Source organism: Oryzias latipes, chromosome 9, assembly GCF_002234675.1.
Source record: "Oryzias latipes chromosome 9, ASM223467v1".
In the NCBI taxonomy this organism is placed as follows: domain Eukaryota; kingdom Metazoa; phylum Chordata; class Actinopteri; order Beloniformes; family Adrianichthyidae; genus Oryzias; species Oryzias latipes.
Window position 1 is genome coordinate 19504138 of NC_019867.2, and position 16664 is coordinate 19520801.

The 16664-nt window shown below is 39.5% G+C and overlaps 1 protein-coding gene across 1 annotated transcript; it reads right to left on the reverse strand.

The window, feature by feature from the left end:
• Positions 1 to 5052: 5052 nt before the first annotated feature.
• angptl2 (angiopoietin like 2) lies at positions 5053 to 16459 on the reverse strand. Its single transcript, XM_004072716.4, has 5 exons — positions 15968 to 16459; positions 11869 to 12788; positions 9959 to 10152; positions 8878 to 9148; positions 5053 to 8413 (listed from the first exon to the last, which is right to left on the reverse strand). Exons 2-5 carry the CDS (start codon positions 12761 to 12763, stop codon positions 8214 to 8216), a joined length of 1560 nt encoding a protein of 519 aa, XP_004072764.1. The 5' UTR covers positions 12764 to 12788; positions 15968 to 16459; the 3' UTR covers positions 5053 to 8213.
• Positions 16460 to 16664: the final 205 nt, after the last annotated feature.

The following is a 16664-nucleotide window of genomic DNA, read 5'->3' on the forward strand; positions in this document are numbered from 1 at the left end:
GCTGTTGGACAGAACAAGTAAAAAAAAAGGTATGGGATCTCATACTTATTTTTTTTCCAAATATAAGAAAACGCAACACATTTTAAAATATAACCTCTGGATGAAAACGTAAAGTATGTACTGTTGTGAGCCACCAGGGGGAGCTAGAGCATGAAAAAATCTTTTCTTAGGATGACTTGCAACACAATGTTGCAAATAGATCAAATCAGAAAAAACTACTTGATGGAACATCAGTTATTTTTGCTGAATGAATTTAAAAAATCTTGTCTCAAGGATGCTTTTGCAAAATTTTGCAAAAATATATTTTTTTTTTACCTAAAACTGATGTAAGCAACAAATTAAACTACAAAAAAGAAAATCCAACCTTTAAATGAAAATGACAAAATGCAAACTTGAATAACCTTTTGAGCAGTGTTTTTCATTTAGCTAAAAATTCCTTTAAAAATGAAAAATAATATTTTATACAATAGCATATGTAAGCAACACCTGTAGAGTACATTTTGAAGTATACTTTAATAAGGTTTTAGAGGTCTCACATGAAAATTTTTCATTTTTGTTGTCATGAGCAGTTGAACAGTTTGTTCAGAAGGACTTCTTGAAGACACACCATTAAAACGTTTTGGCTGCATCAAACATGATAGTTTTTCTCTCACAGTGCGAGAAATCCAAATGATCTGAATGTGAAATGACAGCTTTATGGTACAAATATTTAAATAGTAAAACTAAATCATCTCAAAACCTTTGAGCGTAAAGTAAAGTGACAGTGTCCTTGGAAGTGAACTCCACACTGCTCCTGAAGCCTGGCAAAGGGAACATCCAGCAGAGTGTGTGTGAAGGGACTTCTACTGGAACGCCTTTAGGGCCTCAAAGACCAACTCCAGTGGAAATTGGTTATTGAACTCCAACACATAATGCTTCTTGTTTTTAGTCAAATTTGGGAACAGAAAATGGGGACTTGGCTGTAAGCAGCACACTTTAACCAATAATAAAGACAAGTTTAATGGCATTTTTGAGACTTAGCTGGAAGAAACTTTTTTATATTTTCTAAAATTAAAAATAATCTATAAAGTGTATAATTAGACCACTTAAAATTGTGAGTTTGTGTAATTGGCTGCTTTTGAATACCATTGTGACCATACCACAAAGAAAAAAAATGTGATTCTGAGAAATTGCTCATTTTCCCAACAACCCCCTCTTATGTAGTTCACTTTCCTTAAATGTAACCACCCGAGAATGGTGTTCTGAAGCTGATTTGTGTTCTGGTCATTTTGAGTCACATACAAGTAATGAGTTCTTTGTGTCGGCTTGTTTTTCAAGTCTGTCAGGCTGTGACCTTTTCCTTAAGGATTTGAGTTAAAAAAAAGTTTTTAAAGTGGTAATAGATATTTTCAGTTTGTTTTCTGACAGCTGATGCAATGGATAGATGGAGGGATCAATCCTGACTCTCATTTTGCACATTACATATCATTTAGATGATCAGGTTTGCAAAGAAATCCCCAAGAATTGAGTAAAATTTTGTCTCCATATAACTTATGTTTTCTTAGATAATACCTTCCTTCATTACCTTTTTAAACACAGGTACACCTTATAATTAACTATTTCAGTCCCTGGAAGACAGCGAGTTCCCTGCATATGACATGTGCAGACAGTCTGGCAGAACATGAAAGGGTGACTGTGGTGCGTGTCTGTACTGCAATAACCCGGTCTGCTCATCTCCACATTTGGGAAGAATCAGAGTTTTTGGGTAATGGAAAAACCCTCATTCAATAGTTCCAGTGTGTCAGTAATAAACAATAAAGTGATTATTTTCCAGCAGAAAAGCCTTGTATCTCTATTCTAAGCCTTTAACTTCAAGATGCATCAAAATCATTAATAGCCGAAAATGAAAAGGTTCCAGAAAAAGATTTCAACACTTGTGTTTTCTTCTTTTATTCTATTATATATTTATATATATTTATACATTTTTTTTAGCCATTAACTTAAAAAATATCTCAAACTTTCCCTCCTTGCAGTGTATGCTTTTTTTCTGACCTGTTGTTGTACAATGCCAATTACAGGGTCTGCTAAAGTCAGTGCTGGATCAAATCAGTCAAAGTTGCAGTGCCAAAAATGTCAAGCATGTTGTGATTTTAGAGACTAACTGCAACAATTGCATTGCTCCCGATGGCAGGGTCACAATATTTACTGTGAAGTTACTTTGTTTTAGGAATTGTGCACATTCACGGCTTGAAAATCTTAAAAATTCTCCCTAAATAGGTTGTTTGAGTCATTAAAAATGTTTGTTTTTTTTACTTAATTCTTGCATTTGAATTGGGTACCAATTATTATCCTGTTTGCAGAAAACTACTTTGTTAAAAATCCATGTTCAAATCTATGACAGAAAACACATGTACTACAGTGAATCCATAAAGTACCTGATAGTTAGGCCCATTATGTAATTTTCTGTCTTCTATAGGTTAAAATGGGAAGATCCTTTTACTGAGCCGGTTCGGTTTGAACTCTAACCTAATTATTTAAAAAAAATACGTATCTTTTCATTGAAACTTTGAGGCTTTGTGTAATCATTTGCTTTTGTGCAGATTTGTTTTTTATTTGGTATTTGTTCCTACAGTAGCTTATTGCTGATTTTCTCATTTACATTTTCTTAAAGACCCGTCAGTCATCTTTTGATCTGCTTTAAAAGCGTTCTCAGTGATCTTTTAATGATCATGATGCCGTTGTTATTGTTGGGCAAAATCCAAAAACATGTGGTTTTTCAGGACACAGTTTCTGCAGAGCTGAGTTGTGGGTGGGACTGTTGGGCAACCCCTTCCCATTTTTAATCTTCTTTTTCTTTAAATGCATTGTCCATCATCAGAAAAATGCTAAAAGAATGTGTTAAGAACACCAGAAACACATTTTTTATCCGAGTGGCTCTTGACTTCTTATCTATATTTTTTCCAGTATTTGCATGTTTCACTGTACTCTTCACAAAGCATACTTTTTCCTGTACTGAGCTGCTGCTCAGCATTGCAATAGATGCAAAATTGATGTGTTTCACTGTAAAATCTCTGGAACACAAGTTGCTATTTGGAAGAAAAAAAAAAGCAATGCGCTGCTAGAAATAGAATACAATATTTATTCCCAGCATGCAGTTGATGAGTCTGTTTTTAAAAAGAGGAGTTAAGACTGACATCTACCCAACAGAGATATTATTTGCTCTCCATATGTTTTTGCAGATCCATTTTCTTTGATGTAATTGAAGCATTGTAGCGTGACTTTTCCCATACAGATAGATTTATCTCTTGGTTTTGTTTTATTTTTTGTGTGCGTATCACTATTACATCATATTTATATCATGCATTTTTTTTTATCCTTCCCACCACTTATCCATGACCTGGTCCAAAAAGGCTTCTCAAACAAACCTCTCCACATTTCTATCCCTTCCGGGTGGGTGGGAGGTGCCAATTAGAGGATCCCAGACCAGCCAAAAGATGTCTCCATTGAGCCCTGTCTCCCTGTCCTCCACAGGGAGGCGTCCTCCTGACCAGCTCATTCCTTTAATACAGAGGAGCATCAGGACTGGTCTGAACCATTCCTGGATGGCCTTTCCCCATAAGGGGAATCCAGCTGCTCATGGGAGTAATCATATTCAAACTCTTCGTATTTACAAAGTAAATTCTGGGATGAATGAACAATTGAGAGACAGGGTCCACGTGGACAATTGCTGCTGTTTTTCCTCTTGTAAAAGCTTGAAATATTTGTGGTCTCCTCCTGGTGGTGATGCATTCACCCCGCGCTGTGAAGTCAATCAATTTAGTGAAAGCGCAGGAAAGTTAAAAATGTCTCTCTTAACATGCACAGACAGACTTTTACAGATGTGAGACAACAATGTGAGCCAGCAACAGGGCCAGGTTGGAGGCCTCAGGAAATGCGGTTCCCTTTGTGCTGACTGAGCGCCGTGTCTGCTCAGGGTTTTCCATTCGAGTTGAGGAATGGGTGCAGAAGAGGCCACCCTCACTCAACGTTTTCCATCGCGGTGAGCCATCGGTCCGTCGTCTCTGTTTACGGAGACAATTAGACACCATCTTCTGTTTAACCACGATAAGGAAAATTGACAAAGCAGACTTCAGCTGGTATTGAGATGAAATGGGCATTAATCCTTGAATGCTTGAACATTTTATTATTCCATTCATCATCCACAAAAGCAAAGCTGCCAAAAATCTTGAAGAAGGTCATCCTTTGTGCTCTCCAAAGCCTCTGTCATGCAGGAGAGAGCTTCTCCTGCTGAATCATTGGCCAGATCCAGCAGCCTGTGTTTGTCATGGTAATGTAAGACAACTCTTCTGTCACACATCCTCCCAGCAAAGTTTGGACTGTGTGTATTTGAATGTCACAGCACATTTTTCCTTCTGTTCCATCGACTTTCTTGACCCCCAGATGTTCTCTAAGTTTGAACCTCCAGTGCTGTGTCAAAAGAAGACATGAATGAACTTCGGCTCAATGTCCTGTCAAACCATTTCCTTTCAGTTTCCAACCACATTTGGAGTCTCACTGACACCATGTGAAGAGTAGGAGTTTTCCTGCTGTCAGCAGATGAACTGCTGGATGCATTAGTGTTACCAAGCCGTCACATTTCATTAGCCATCCTCGGGTTCTTTAATTCTACCTTCAACTTGCATAATGTAGAGAAGCAAAGATAGCGTTTTTAAGCTTTGCTTCTATACTATCAAGTTAGCTGTGTGAGTTTCTGCCATTGATTGTTTTGAAAAACAATCGAAAAGTCATAATTCAGCTCTCATTTTTAATGGCCTTCCACTCGGGTGTTTTGGCACCCTTCCAAAGTCCGCTGCCCCCCTCCTGCTCCTTATGTATGATGTTTCAGCTCCGTCCCTGAGATGACTTGATTTGTACAATTTTCATCTGACTTGGTTTGGTATTGTCATTAAAAAACAGACAAACATTATAAAGAATGAGAAACAATATGTGTTCCTTGTATAATTCAGGGAAATAAAATGTTTCAAAGTGCCACAACTGCTTGTTTGAAAACCACAATCAGGAAAAAAAGAAAAAAAAACTGTACATGTTTTATTGCAACTTAACATCGACAAAAAGATTTCAGTACATTATATTACAAATATCTTATGTACAAAAACATTGAATCGGATCTACTGACATCACACTCTCAATTTGTACAGTAAATGCAGCATTTGATCCAAACAAGCAAATCATTGGTATCTTCTAAAGCAAGTCATCATTTTTGTTCATTGTGGGAGTGCATTTGGTCATTACTTTTCTCTTTTTTTTTCAAATTCATAAAGTTAATGCCTAAGACATGATGTTTAAGTTCAAGGAATGTATCTACATCGGTTTTCCAGTTATAATGTTTTTGCAGCGTACCAAAGTTAAAAGCACTCGAAACATTAACTTTTGCACACAAAAAAAGACTTTCCTTTACCGTGCATATGTAGTTCTTCTGTGCCAAGAAGAACTCTTACTGTGAAAGTTTGAAGACACATAAAAGCCACGTTCTGCTTTGGGCAAACTTCAAAGAAGGATTTTCCATCTAAAGATGCTAAGGACCATATGGGGTGCCAGACAGCAGGACAGTAAAAATACTATTTTTTGGCAGTATGTCTTTCTCTGTAGAAGAAAAATGACATCCTGCCATGAAATATTAGAATTTTATTCTGAAAAAATTGGTAGAGGATCTTCGAAATTATGGTTCTAAAGCAAAAGTCCAAACTGAACAGTAATTTTGACTTTAAAAAAAAACTTCTGATACTATTAGGAGGTTTAGATACGTTCATCCGCTGCATTCACTTTTGCTTTCCTATTGATGAAATAATGGAGTTTTTCTTTTTTTGTCATTTGTTAGTTCAGATAGATCAGATTTAATCTGAAATGTGTCTGAATCAACCTGTCATATCAGTGGACCACAAACATCAGCGTTGAAGCAGAAATCCGGCTTCCCAATGTGTAAATGAATTTTAGTTTTAGGCCAAGAAATATTCCAGGCACAAACAATCTTGTTCCAATAAAAATGGGTGATTTTAGTAAAGATTAAAAGGGCCTGAGCAGTTTCTGGTGCACTGTCCAACACGTTTTCCTTATGTTCAAGCTCTCCTAAATGACATACCGTGCCTTTGGAAAGTATCCGGTCCCTTTGAACTTTTCAACCTTTTGCCACATTTGAGGTTGCAAACATAAATATATAAAACTGTATTTTTTGGGAAGAATCAACAACAAGTTGGACACAATTATGAACAAAATTTATTGGATATTTCAAACTTTTTTAACAACTAAAAAACTGAAATATTGGGGGAGCAAAATGATTGGGGGAGCAAAATGATTCAGTCCCCTTATTTGTAGCGTCACCTTTTGCTGTAAAGGGGTGAGTATGTCTCTATCAGTTTTGCACATCGAGAGACTGAAATTTTTTGCTCAGTCATCCTTGCAAAACACTTTGATCTTAGTGAGGTTGGGTGGAGAGCGTTTGTAAACAGCAGTTCTCAGTTCTTTCTACAGAAACCTGATTGAATTCAGGTCTGGACATTGACTTGGCAATTCTAACAGCTGAATATGCTTATTTGTGAACCATTCCATTGTAGATTTTGTTTTATGTTTTGAATCATTGTCTTGTTGGAAGACAAATCTCCGTCCCAGTCTCAGGTCCTTTGCAGAGTCTATCAGGTTTCTTCCAGAATGCTCCTGTATTTGGCTCCATCCATCTTCCCGTCAATTCTAACCATCCTCCCTGTCGCTGCTGAAGAAAAACAGGCCCAAACCATGGTGCCGCCACCACCATGTTTGACAGTGGGGATGGTGTGTTCAGGGTGATGAGCTGTGTTGCTTTTACGCCAAACATAATGTTTGGCATTGTATCCACAAAGTTCAATTTTGGTTTCATCTGAGCAGAGCACCTTGTTCCACATGTTTGGTGTGTCTCCCAGGAGGCTTGTGGCCAACATGAAACAAAACTTTTTATGGATATCTTTAAGGAATGGCTTTCTTCTTGCCACTCTTCCATAAAAGCCAGATTTGTGCAGTATACGACTGATTGTTGTCCTATGGAGAGACTCTCCCACCTCAGTTGTAGATCTCTGAAGTTAATCCAGAGTCTTCACGGGCCTCTTGGCTGCATCTCTGATCAGTCTTCTCCTTGTTTGTGCTGAAAGTTTAGACAGACGGCCGGGTCTTTGTAGATTTGCATTGGTCTGATACTTCTTCCATTTCAATATTATCGCTTGAACAGTGCTCCTTGGGATGTTTAAAGCTTGGGACATCTTGGGACCTGCCTGGTGTGTTCCTTGTTCTTCATGATGCTCTCTGCGCTTTAAATGGACCTCTGAGACTATCACAGAGCAGGTGCATTTATGCGGAGACTTCATTACATACAGGTGGATTTTATGTATCATCATTAGTCATTTAGGTCAGCATTGGATCATTCAGAGATCCTCACTGAACATCTCGAGAGAGTTTGCTGCACTAAAAGTAAATGGGCTGAATCATTTTACACAACCAATATTTCAGTTTGTTAAAAAAGTTTGAAATATCCAATACATTTCGTTTCACTTCATGATTGTGTCCCACTTGTTGATGATTCTTCACAAAGAATTACAGTTTCATATCTTTATGTCTGAAGCCTGAAATGTGTCAAAAGGTTGAAAAGTTTAAGGAGGCCAAATACTTCCGCAAGGCACTGCATATATAATCGGGCAGACCTGGGTTTTAGCCAACAATCCCACTAAAAGGTGCTGTCATAGTGGCTCAAAGCAAGTGGAAAGAAAATCCTGAAGTTTGGTTTAGTTTTTTAGCAGTATTTTATCACAGGTGATATTTTATGTGGGTAAACCTAAAGGATTGAAACCGATATAAACTCATTTTATATTTGCTGCTTCTGTGGATTTTTTTAAACTACAAATGTAGCACAGAACTCAATTAAAGTCACTGGATATGTTTCCTGTGTCTATCTTTCATTAATTACTAAATACATACAGTTGGTTTCCTACTACAGCTACTTATCTAAATGTCATGTTTGCCAAAGAATATTTTAAAATATCTCCTGAGCAACAAGTATGTATGTACATGTTGGAAAACAATACAACTAGGAGGCTGCTAATTTTTAATATTGCACTTTCTTAATCATTTGTATTTTTTTCCATCTGGTCTTGTCACTAAAAAAAAAGAAGCCAATGTTGTGTAGAGGGAGAAACAATGTGCATTTCCTGTGTTTAAAGGAAGGTGTTTGGGTTTGGACGGATCATCATGACTACTTTCTTGAGCGAATAGGCTTCTCCTCTGAACTCTGACCAGTAGATTCCATTCTGGTGGTTGCTGCGGTAGTGACCTCCTCTGTACCAAACTCCATTCAGATTTGAATGTGCACAAGCGTTGTACCACCAGCCTCCTTTATGGTAGTGTGCACAATTTCCTTGAAAAAGAAAAAGTGAACACAAGCGGTTAAAGGCATGAACATGAAACATCGACAGTATATGAGGACTAAGTGACCCTTTCTCACTAGTGTTCCAAACAGGAAGTACACGCTGGCTGCAACAAGCCAATATGTCATTGGCTTTCTATTAAAAAATAAACAGCTATTACTCAGTCATTCTATTTGTCAGAATAACCATTCTTGCTCTGATTCCTTTTTCCAACATGCTTGCAAGACTCCAACAAAACTCAGACCAATCACTGGTTACTGACGTTGTCTGGTTCCAACATGGCAGTGTTCGTATTGCGAAAAAATGGCGACTGAAATAACTTTATTTCATTGGAGCTTGAATTAAACCTATTTTATGGGTGACATCACACTCAATCTGTCCAGTTCTTATATAAAGTCAAAGTCTCAAATGAGGTCATTTTTTTAAATCTACAACAACCAAATGGAAAATTTACCTGGAAATACGTCGTGGTCTCTGTCTAGGGTTGTGAACTGCTTGCCGTTGTGCCAGGTGAGGGAGTCTTTGGCGTTACCATGGTAACGACCCAACCTCAGCCTGTAGAAGTCTGCTTCATTCTCTACCCTAAAGCTGGCGTACTCTGCGAACACCTTCTTTCCGGACCAATCTTCCAGCGTGACGAGCAGCTTGTAAGTTCCCTGGTTTGTCAGCCAGTAGATGTTTTCCAGACCCAGCCAGTACTCCCCATTAATATTTCCAAATCCTTGCTGTAAAGCAAGGCGATAAGGAAAACATTATCAGTAGAATAGGGAAATCTTTCCTGAATGTTCTTTGATAAACTTTGAGCAGTAAGAGTTTTCACTCCAGCACTTGTAAAAAATTGTTACCGTTATTACTGAAGATATATTTTTTAATCAGCCCCCTAATATGCAAAAAAGTAAGATCACCAGACTAGAAAAAGGTTTTGCAGAAAGCAATGTTTCCTCAAAGAGATTCAAACAGCTATGCGCCTTGATCTGGCGGGGATCCAAACTTGGTTTTATGTGCTTTGAACCATGGGAAAACTCTCTTTAATGACTACACAAAGTGGATGGAAGTGTGCAAAACAGTTTCCCTGTTTTTATTTTTTTTTAAGAAAAAAGGGAATCTTTTGATTGGTTGGCTTCAAAGTAAATGTTTACCCGTGAACTCCGTTTGCCACTGGGAGAGGCTTTCCAGGAGATAAAGAAAATAGTTTCCATGAAGGAAAAAAATACTGTTGTAATGTAATATTCAGAAAGCAGAATAGTTCTGTGTTAAATAAGATTCCTAACAAATAAGACTTCAATTCCCATTTATTTATTCTCATATTTCCTTTTTATGTGAGGAAATTTGTTCTCAAGAGGAGGACATCGGTGGAAGTAATGAGTCACGTTGCTGTGACTGAGGCAGTTGGATTGGACTAAGGTGCTTTGAGAGCCAAACAATAATCTTTTCACAGGTTGTTCACATTTGGCTAGGCTCAAAACACCTTTATGTAAGACATGCCCTGCCCTCCAAACTATGAGGTCTTTGATTTGGTGTGAGGTTGGAAGTACCTTGTATGTTTCCCAGTCCCAGAAAAAGTTAACTGAGCCGTCCATTCTCCTTTGGATCACCGTCCAGCCTCCGGGGTCGTGTCTCTGGTTACACCAAACTTGCATAAGGCGGTTGGAGTTGTCTGGCCTCACCAGGTACATGCCGCTGGCCGTGTTACCGTCTTCCAGAGCGTGCAGACAATCTCTAAATGGACCTGAACACAGGGCATAAAGTCACCTAAAAACTCAATCAAATATTTTGTTATAAGCTACAAACAGCAAAATAAAGATAATAGACATTGTACTCGGCAACAGGGTATTCGTTTTTCTGCAAAGGGGTTCATTCTAACGCTGAAATTGTCTTTGGCCGCTGCTTTTGCTAGGGAAATGAATGACGAGAGGGCAAGTGGAATCAGATACTGAATGATGAAACAGCAGCAGTGAGCTGAATTATCATTCCCTGCTTTAGAGGTTTATCCTCAACAATTTTGCAGATTAATTTTGATTTCATTATTCATCATTCAAATTATATCTTCCATTCCAGTTATCAATGACTTCTTTGGCTGTTAGGCAGTCTTATAAAGCGGGCATGTAACAGGCGTTCAAAAATGCCCAAAACGCAGGTTTTTGAACGAGCATGTAGCCCATAGTGTTCAAACTGGACAAGCAGGGAGGGGCTTCTTTTTTTTTTTTACTATAACATATTTACAGTGGGAAGAGAATTGGTGTGAAATGTCAACGCAGTGCGAATTCCCCGAATCTCGCTCCAGGCTTTGTCTTTCATAGTTCTATTCCGATATATAAAAGACTTAGAAATAGTTTTCAGTTTTCAAACAGTTGTCACTTACATTAATTTAAAGGGACGCTATCCATACATCACTACCAAATCCAAGTCTCTGATTGGTCAAAGTTCAGCCTGGTTTAACGTTCAATGGCTGTACTTGTGTAGCTACGCATTAACAAGAGTTTTGAATGCAGAAGCCCAAAACCCGTATTTACATTAACTTTTCAGTGAAAGTGGTCACTTGAACGTGCATTGCTGAGGGTGGTTTGGATGGCAAGAAGGGTGGGTGTCTGAGAAGGATTAGAAATATATGTGTAGGTAAAGCAATATTAAAATAAGGCACCTATTTGATGTAGTTTTTGGTTAAATTTGGTTTTGATTAAATCTTTAAAGTTGCTGTTTGTCTTTTGACCCGTGCAAATCCATTGTTTTTGATGTCAGGAATGTTTCTGTTGACAGATGTGAGCCAGAGAGCTGCCCTGCCACGCACTGCTCTGTTCTGCCTGATTAGATTTTTTTTTTTGGTGGAACGTATGACTTTTGCAGCTGGAACAAATGAGATCATTTTGGTATCTCTTTCTGTTTGAACTTGCCTTTTCCTGTTATTTTGTAGACTCCATCCCACCCGCTTTGCTGCTTTTTTACATTTATGTCTTCTCAACTTTTTCCCTTTTTGGTGTTCAACTCTCTCTTTCAGGTACAGTAAGGCTCTGTGTCATTTTGGGGTGTTAGTTGTAAGGCTGTGGGTAGGAAATACTTGCCCCTTTCAAATAATCCATACAAAGACTACTGTTCTCACGGCAAGCATTTAGTGCCAAATGCCAAAATGGAACAAGCTCCCACTAGTCATCTTGTAAATGATGTATTCGTTTTTCCAGCATTTTCCTCCAAAGAGCTGTTTCTAATGAAAAGAAACTGAAATAGGCCGTGCAAACCCCCTCTTTACATCTTCTTTCAAAATCTGCTCAAGTGCTGAAAAGACTGTTAGGGCTTGAGGCCAGCTGTCCATCCAGCTGCACAAGTTTACTCTACAAATGTTTTGTCTTTTCTGAGTTAAACTATTGCAATTATAGGATAAGCATCTTTTCTGACATCAACCTCCTTGCTCAACAACTGAGGGAGATTTTTTGCTGGTTTTTGGACTTACCAGAGGGCTTGTCGGTGTTGTGTGGGCTGTGAGTGCCTATGGACATTGTTGGTAAAAGAGGTGGCATAGACTTTTGGTCACTCTGGATCTCATTGCTGATTGGATTGTTTCTGGGAAGAACAGGCGGTTGGTACGGTCTGCTGAGAGGTGGTGCCTGTGGAAGTGGCTTTGGAGGCGGCTGCGGCCTTGGCTGGGGGATAGGCAGATGATAGCGGGGAGGGGGTCGACTCTGGCACTGCTCCTCCAACAGGGCAATAACAGCCGTTTGATTTGTGGCTAAAGAAGCCAAGTGCTGATACTTGTGTTCAAGATCTTTGTATCGACCGGTGAGCTGTTGCATCTCGGAGGTTTGGTTCAAGATCTTGGTTTCCATCTGAGCCAGCTCCAGAGCATTGTCTCTCTTCCTAATGATCTCATGAAGCAGCTGCATGTACAGCTGAGTGACTCTTGAGTTCATGTTTCGGCTCTCCCTCCTCAGAAGCTTGACTTCATTGACAATGCCTCCATCTACCTCAACCAACTGTTGCAGGGTCTCAATCTGCCTCTTCTGTTTCTGTAGCTCAACATTTAGCAGCTCCAACTCTTGTTTGTAGATCCGGTTTTCCAGTGTAGTCTCTGGGTCCTTGGAGTTAACACAAATGGCTCCGGTCACTTTTTGTTGAGGCACAATGAAAGTGTAGGAACACTTGTCCTGGGGCTGTTCAGCCGGAGCTCGCTTGTATCTTCTTCCAGCATAGAGGAACTCTTTCTCCAGACCGTCCTCGCTGCTCCCAAATTCTTGAGTCTTGCTCTTGGCATGGCCACTGGCTGCCAGACTGCCGTGTGTCTGATGGACGCCAATAGTTAGTCCATGAACAAGAAGGACCCCCAACAGGACTATTGAAGGGGCCTCCATTAGTTAGTGTCCAACTCACCAAAGCCTTAAGAGAAAAGCAAGAAAAGAAAAAAAGAATAAGTTTCAATAATAGGTAAATCACTTTTGCAAAAGAATGCAACTTTATGAATGCCACTTATTTGACTTTTGCTATTTTAACCCGCAAGGATCAGATGTAATTCTTATTTGACAAATAATAAATGGAACCTTTAACTGATGCGGTTATTGGAAAGACAGGGTTGTCTGCCAGGATACACAAGCCTTCATTAACTTCAGTTAAAAGCCTGGCAGAGTTTATGTAAACATCTGATAAATAAGGTAAGAGGTCATTTGTGCTCCTTAGGATTTAAGGTAACAAGAAAAGATTCAATTAAAAAGGTTGTTGCGCCTTTTTCAGAGAAAAAAACACAATGTATGTATGTATGTGTTAAAAGGAAACCTCTCTGTTGCCAGGTTTGACAATATTCTAACACATTAAGCTTTTAGTCTGTAATATTTCAGTCAAACCTCTTACCAAACGTCAACACAAGCTGTTTCAAACCCAAGAAAAACAGATTAAATTGGATTTTAATGTGATAATTGACTTAATAAGCTACAATTCTGCTGCAAAGTGGATATGTTTTCTTTGGGCGATTTCCACAACTGCAGCTTTACACTCTTATATATTTAAATCTGCACCCCCAGACATAAAAAAAGACGTTTTATGTTGGTGTTTGCATGTTTGACCCAACCTTCATAACTCCTTAAGAAATCAGAAGAATTAGAATTGGTTTTGTAATACCAAAACAGGTATTGATGACAGGTTTTTTAGAAATGTTTCATCAAATGCATAGGAAGCACACTGTGGCTACTGTAAGCTCTGTTTGAGGTTGAAGAGGCCTTGAACTCCAGGAGCTCCATAATTAAAAGCTGCTGCAGATTGGACTACGCTAGGCTGCTGTGTAATACCTCCCCAGAAACCACAAAGACCCTTTCTGATCATGCAGCAATACAAGGAGCCATTATAATAGGTGTTAATAAGCTCTGCCTTTCCCTTTTGCCCCATTGCATCCTTGAGTAAATGACCACTGTTCTTAAAGTGATAAGACAGAAGTTGGTAAAAAGTCACAAGTGTCCATGCCTGGTTAGTCTGGGCCTGGGGCCACTACATTAGGTTGCAGATATGGAGAAGAGAAATGGACCACTCTCCAGGAACATGAGCCTTTGCAAAAAGAAAAAAAAAGATTCTCTTTGTATCTGTTGAGAATTAGGATACCCATTGGGACAAATCTCAAAAATATGTTTTTGTTAAGAAGTTTGAGAAAAGGTTTATGCAGAAATTATTGTGCACTAAGTTCTTTCTCATTAAATCTAGTAATCATAGATCATTTAGCAATTATAATAAATTGGGAATAGCTTACATTAAAGTCCAAACTAACATGCTTTAGTCATTTTCTGTTAAAGTGTTGCTGACTGCATTTGGCCATTTTCTCTCCCTGAGAAATTACATGTTGCCCCATCAAGAATGAGCTTTTACTCTGGAATCTTCTCCTTCAGGCTTTTTTTTCCTCAAAGACTATAGGAAACCGTTTGCATGTGATGGAAATACATTTGTAAATGTACGCAGTGCGTGTCTGCCACCGTTTTCAAATAACACTCAGCCTCCCAGGGACCTCAGAGAGTTTCCATCTGCCCAGATAGAGACACCCTGTTATTAACCCACCCACATTCTCCCAGAGGCAACAACAAATGAGCATTCATCTCCTTTCCTGCAGCTTTTAACAGCTCATATTGCTCATTATACTCAGGTGTTGCTTGCTGGAACAGGCGGCTGTTGAGTGGTCACTTCTTGCAACGATTCTGTTTGTCACTGCAGTGCGGAAGCGTCCGGAACCTTTGATCTACTCCGGCTATGAAGAAGGGGAATTAGGTGGGAATTGTTTAAAGTCTGCTTCACACGAACATGTTATGGTTTGACTGTCTTCAGGTGGTAAGTCTGTGTTTACACGACTCTTCGATCTGGATCGTGCTCAGAGTTTAATGAGGGATGAGAGGCTGGTGCAGCGCGGGAGGTCACCGTGGTGCTGATCAGCCATCCTCTCAAACATTTTTTGGGCATGCTCAGCACGTATTAATTAGGAGGTGGGCAGCCGTGCTCAGACTGGCGCATGTCTCTAACTTCAGCCCCTCTCAGTTCAGCGTGAGCATGGCATTCTTCGCATTCTTTGTCACCTCATTAGAGCGAGTTGCCGCGCTCACATGGGGAGCCAGTGGCAGTGGTGGACCACTCCTCCCCATCCTCACCATCCCTAGGAGATGGATCTGCTGACCCAATTTATTGCCAGTGTCCTACTTTATGTGAATACTTCTTCAAGGCATCATATCGTTCACAGCAGGAAAGCACAACACTTGTTAGCGCTTTTGAGATAATTCCTCCTCCTTCATTCATGTGATGGATCCAATTTTCTCCTCTGAACTCCTTACTTGGAGGGTAATCTCCTTCTTTCCTCAAGCATGTCATTTTTGATTTTCCCTCAGTGTGCAAATGTCTGTTTAATTCAGTATTTCTCTCACTTCTGGATGTTGTTTTTTTTTTCTACTTCAGTTGCAAAGTCAAACAGGGAGGCAGGAGGTCTCTGGGAATTGTTTCAATAAGTTCCTACATTGTACCTCGAAGCTTCCTTATCCAAACACAACCTTGGCAACAGAGACAAAGACAGGATTCATCCGCCTGCCTCCCTGTCCTTCGGCTTCCAGGGGAACATCCTGAAGCTGCTTTTTTGTGTTAGAGAAGCAAACTTGTCCTTCTTGAATAAGAGTAAAAACAATTCTTCAGGGATGCCATGTAGCATTTAAACTGACTTTATTAGGGAAGTCACATGAAATGCCAAGAAAAGTCATCCCCATCTTTCTTTCTGAATTAAACACCTTGAGCTTAATGTTCTATGCAGAATGAATCTGGTTCCCCTTAAGAAACAGAGTTGCCAAAAAGTGAGTCAGATGCTGCATAATAATCATTTTGGAGCTTCAGAGTGAGGAGCGACTTCAGACAGTGAGTAACCTTTGTGTCAGCAATATTGTTTGACTGAGTTGAAGTTTATCAGAGTGTGGTAAAGATCAGGATCATCACGCACAGACAAGTTTGTGACGTAGTGTCACATTTGAGCCTTCCATGCACAATAAACAGACTCAGATTTACAGGAAAAGAAATGAAGTTATAATGCTAACAAAAAGGGTTTTGCTTACAGAATAAGTACACTGATCTGATGAGGCTCCTCTAGTCGTTTCTCCTGGTTGTCAGAGGTGTTTGAAGTTTGCTCTGGTTGAAAGTCATCCCAAGTTTGCAACCGTCGCTGTTGCTGTCTTCCTGTCCTCTGCCCAATGCAGTAACTCGCTCTTGGTCCCTTCAGTTCACTCCAGCAGAGGAGAAAATTTTAAAATCTATTATCAAAAGACCCACATTTGTCCAACAAAATTCCTGCTTCTCCAAAAATCTCCTGCAAACATCAGTCAAGTTGTTCTAAAATCCTCTTGAAACCTCTGCTTAGACAGATGTTGCCTCTATTTGTGTGATAAAGGCAATTTCCTGGTAAACAATGTGAGTCCAGGGCAGATTATGTTCTGCCTGTGGCCCGTCAGGGGAAGAATGTCACCTTTCCGCGCTCTGAATCCATCACTTCTGCCCCACAGCTCCAAGAGGCTGTGTCTTTCTCAGCTGCACCTCCCTCACTTTTGCTTTTTAAATGATGAAAAAGCTGTTTTTTTTTTGTTTTTTTTTTTGGGGTGGGCAGTACCCCCCCACCCCCACCCTCGTCTGCCTCAAAATGAACGCATTCTTGTTTAAAGCAACAGCCGTCTTTCCCCACCCCTCTTCCCCATGGCACAAAAGACATCTACAAGCATGCACAAAACACACACACACACATATTACTCAAATTTCCGA

What these genes read in the sequence shown, in the direction of transcription:
- angptl2 (XM_004072716.4), bottom strand. Translation starts at nt 12,763, where the DNA reads ATGGAGGCCCCTTCAATAGTCCTGTTGGGGGTCCTTCTTGTTCATGGA. An exon ending in GGGACTGGGAAACATACAAG is followed by an intron (nt 9,149 to 9,958) that starts GTACTTCCAACC and finishes CTTGCTTTACAG; the next exon opens with CAAGGATTTGGAAATATTAA. An exon ending in AGACCACGACGTATTTCCAG is followed by an intron (nt 8,414 to 8,877) that starts GTAAATTTTCCA and finishes TTCTTTTTCAAG; the next exon opens with GAAATTGTGCACACTACCAT.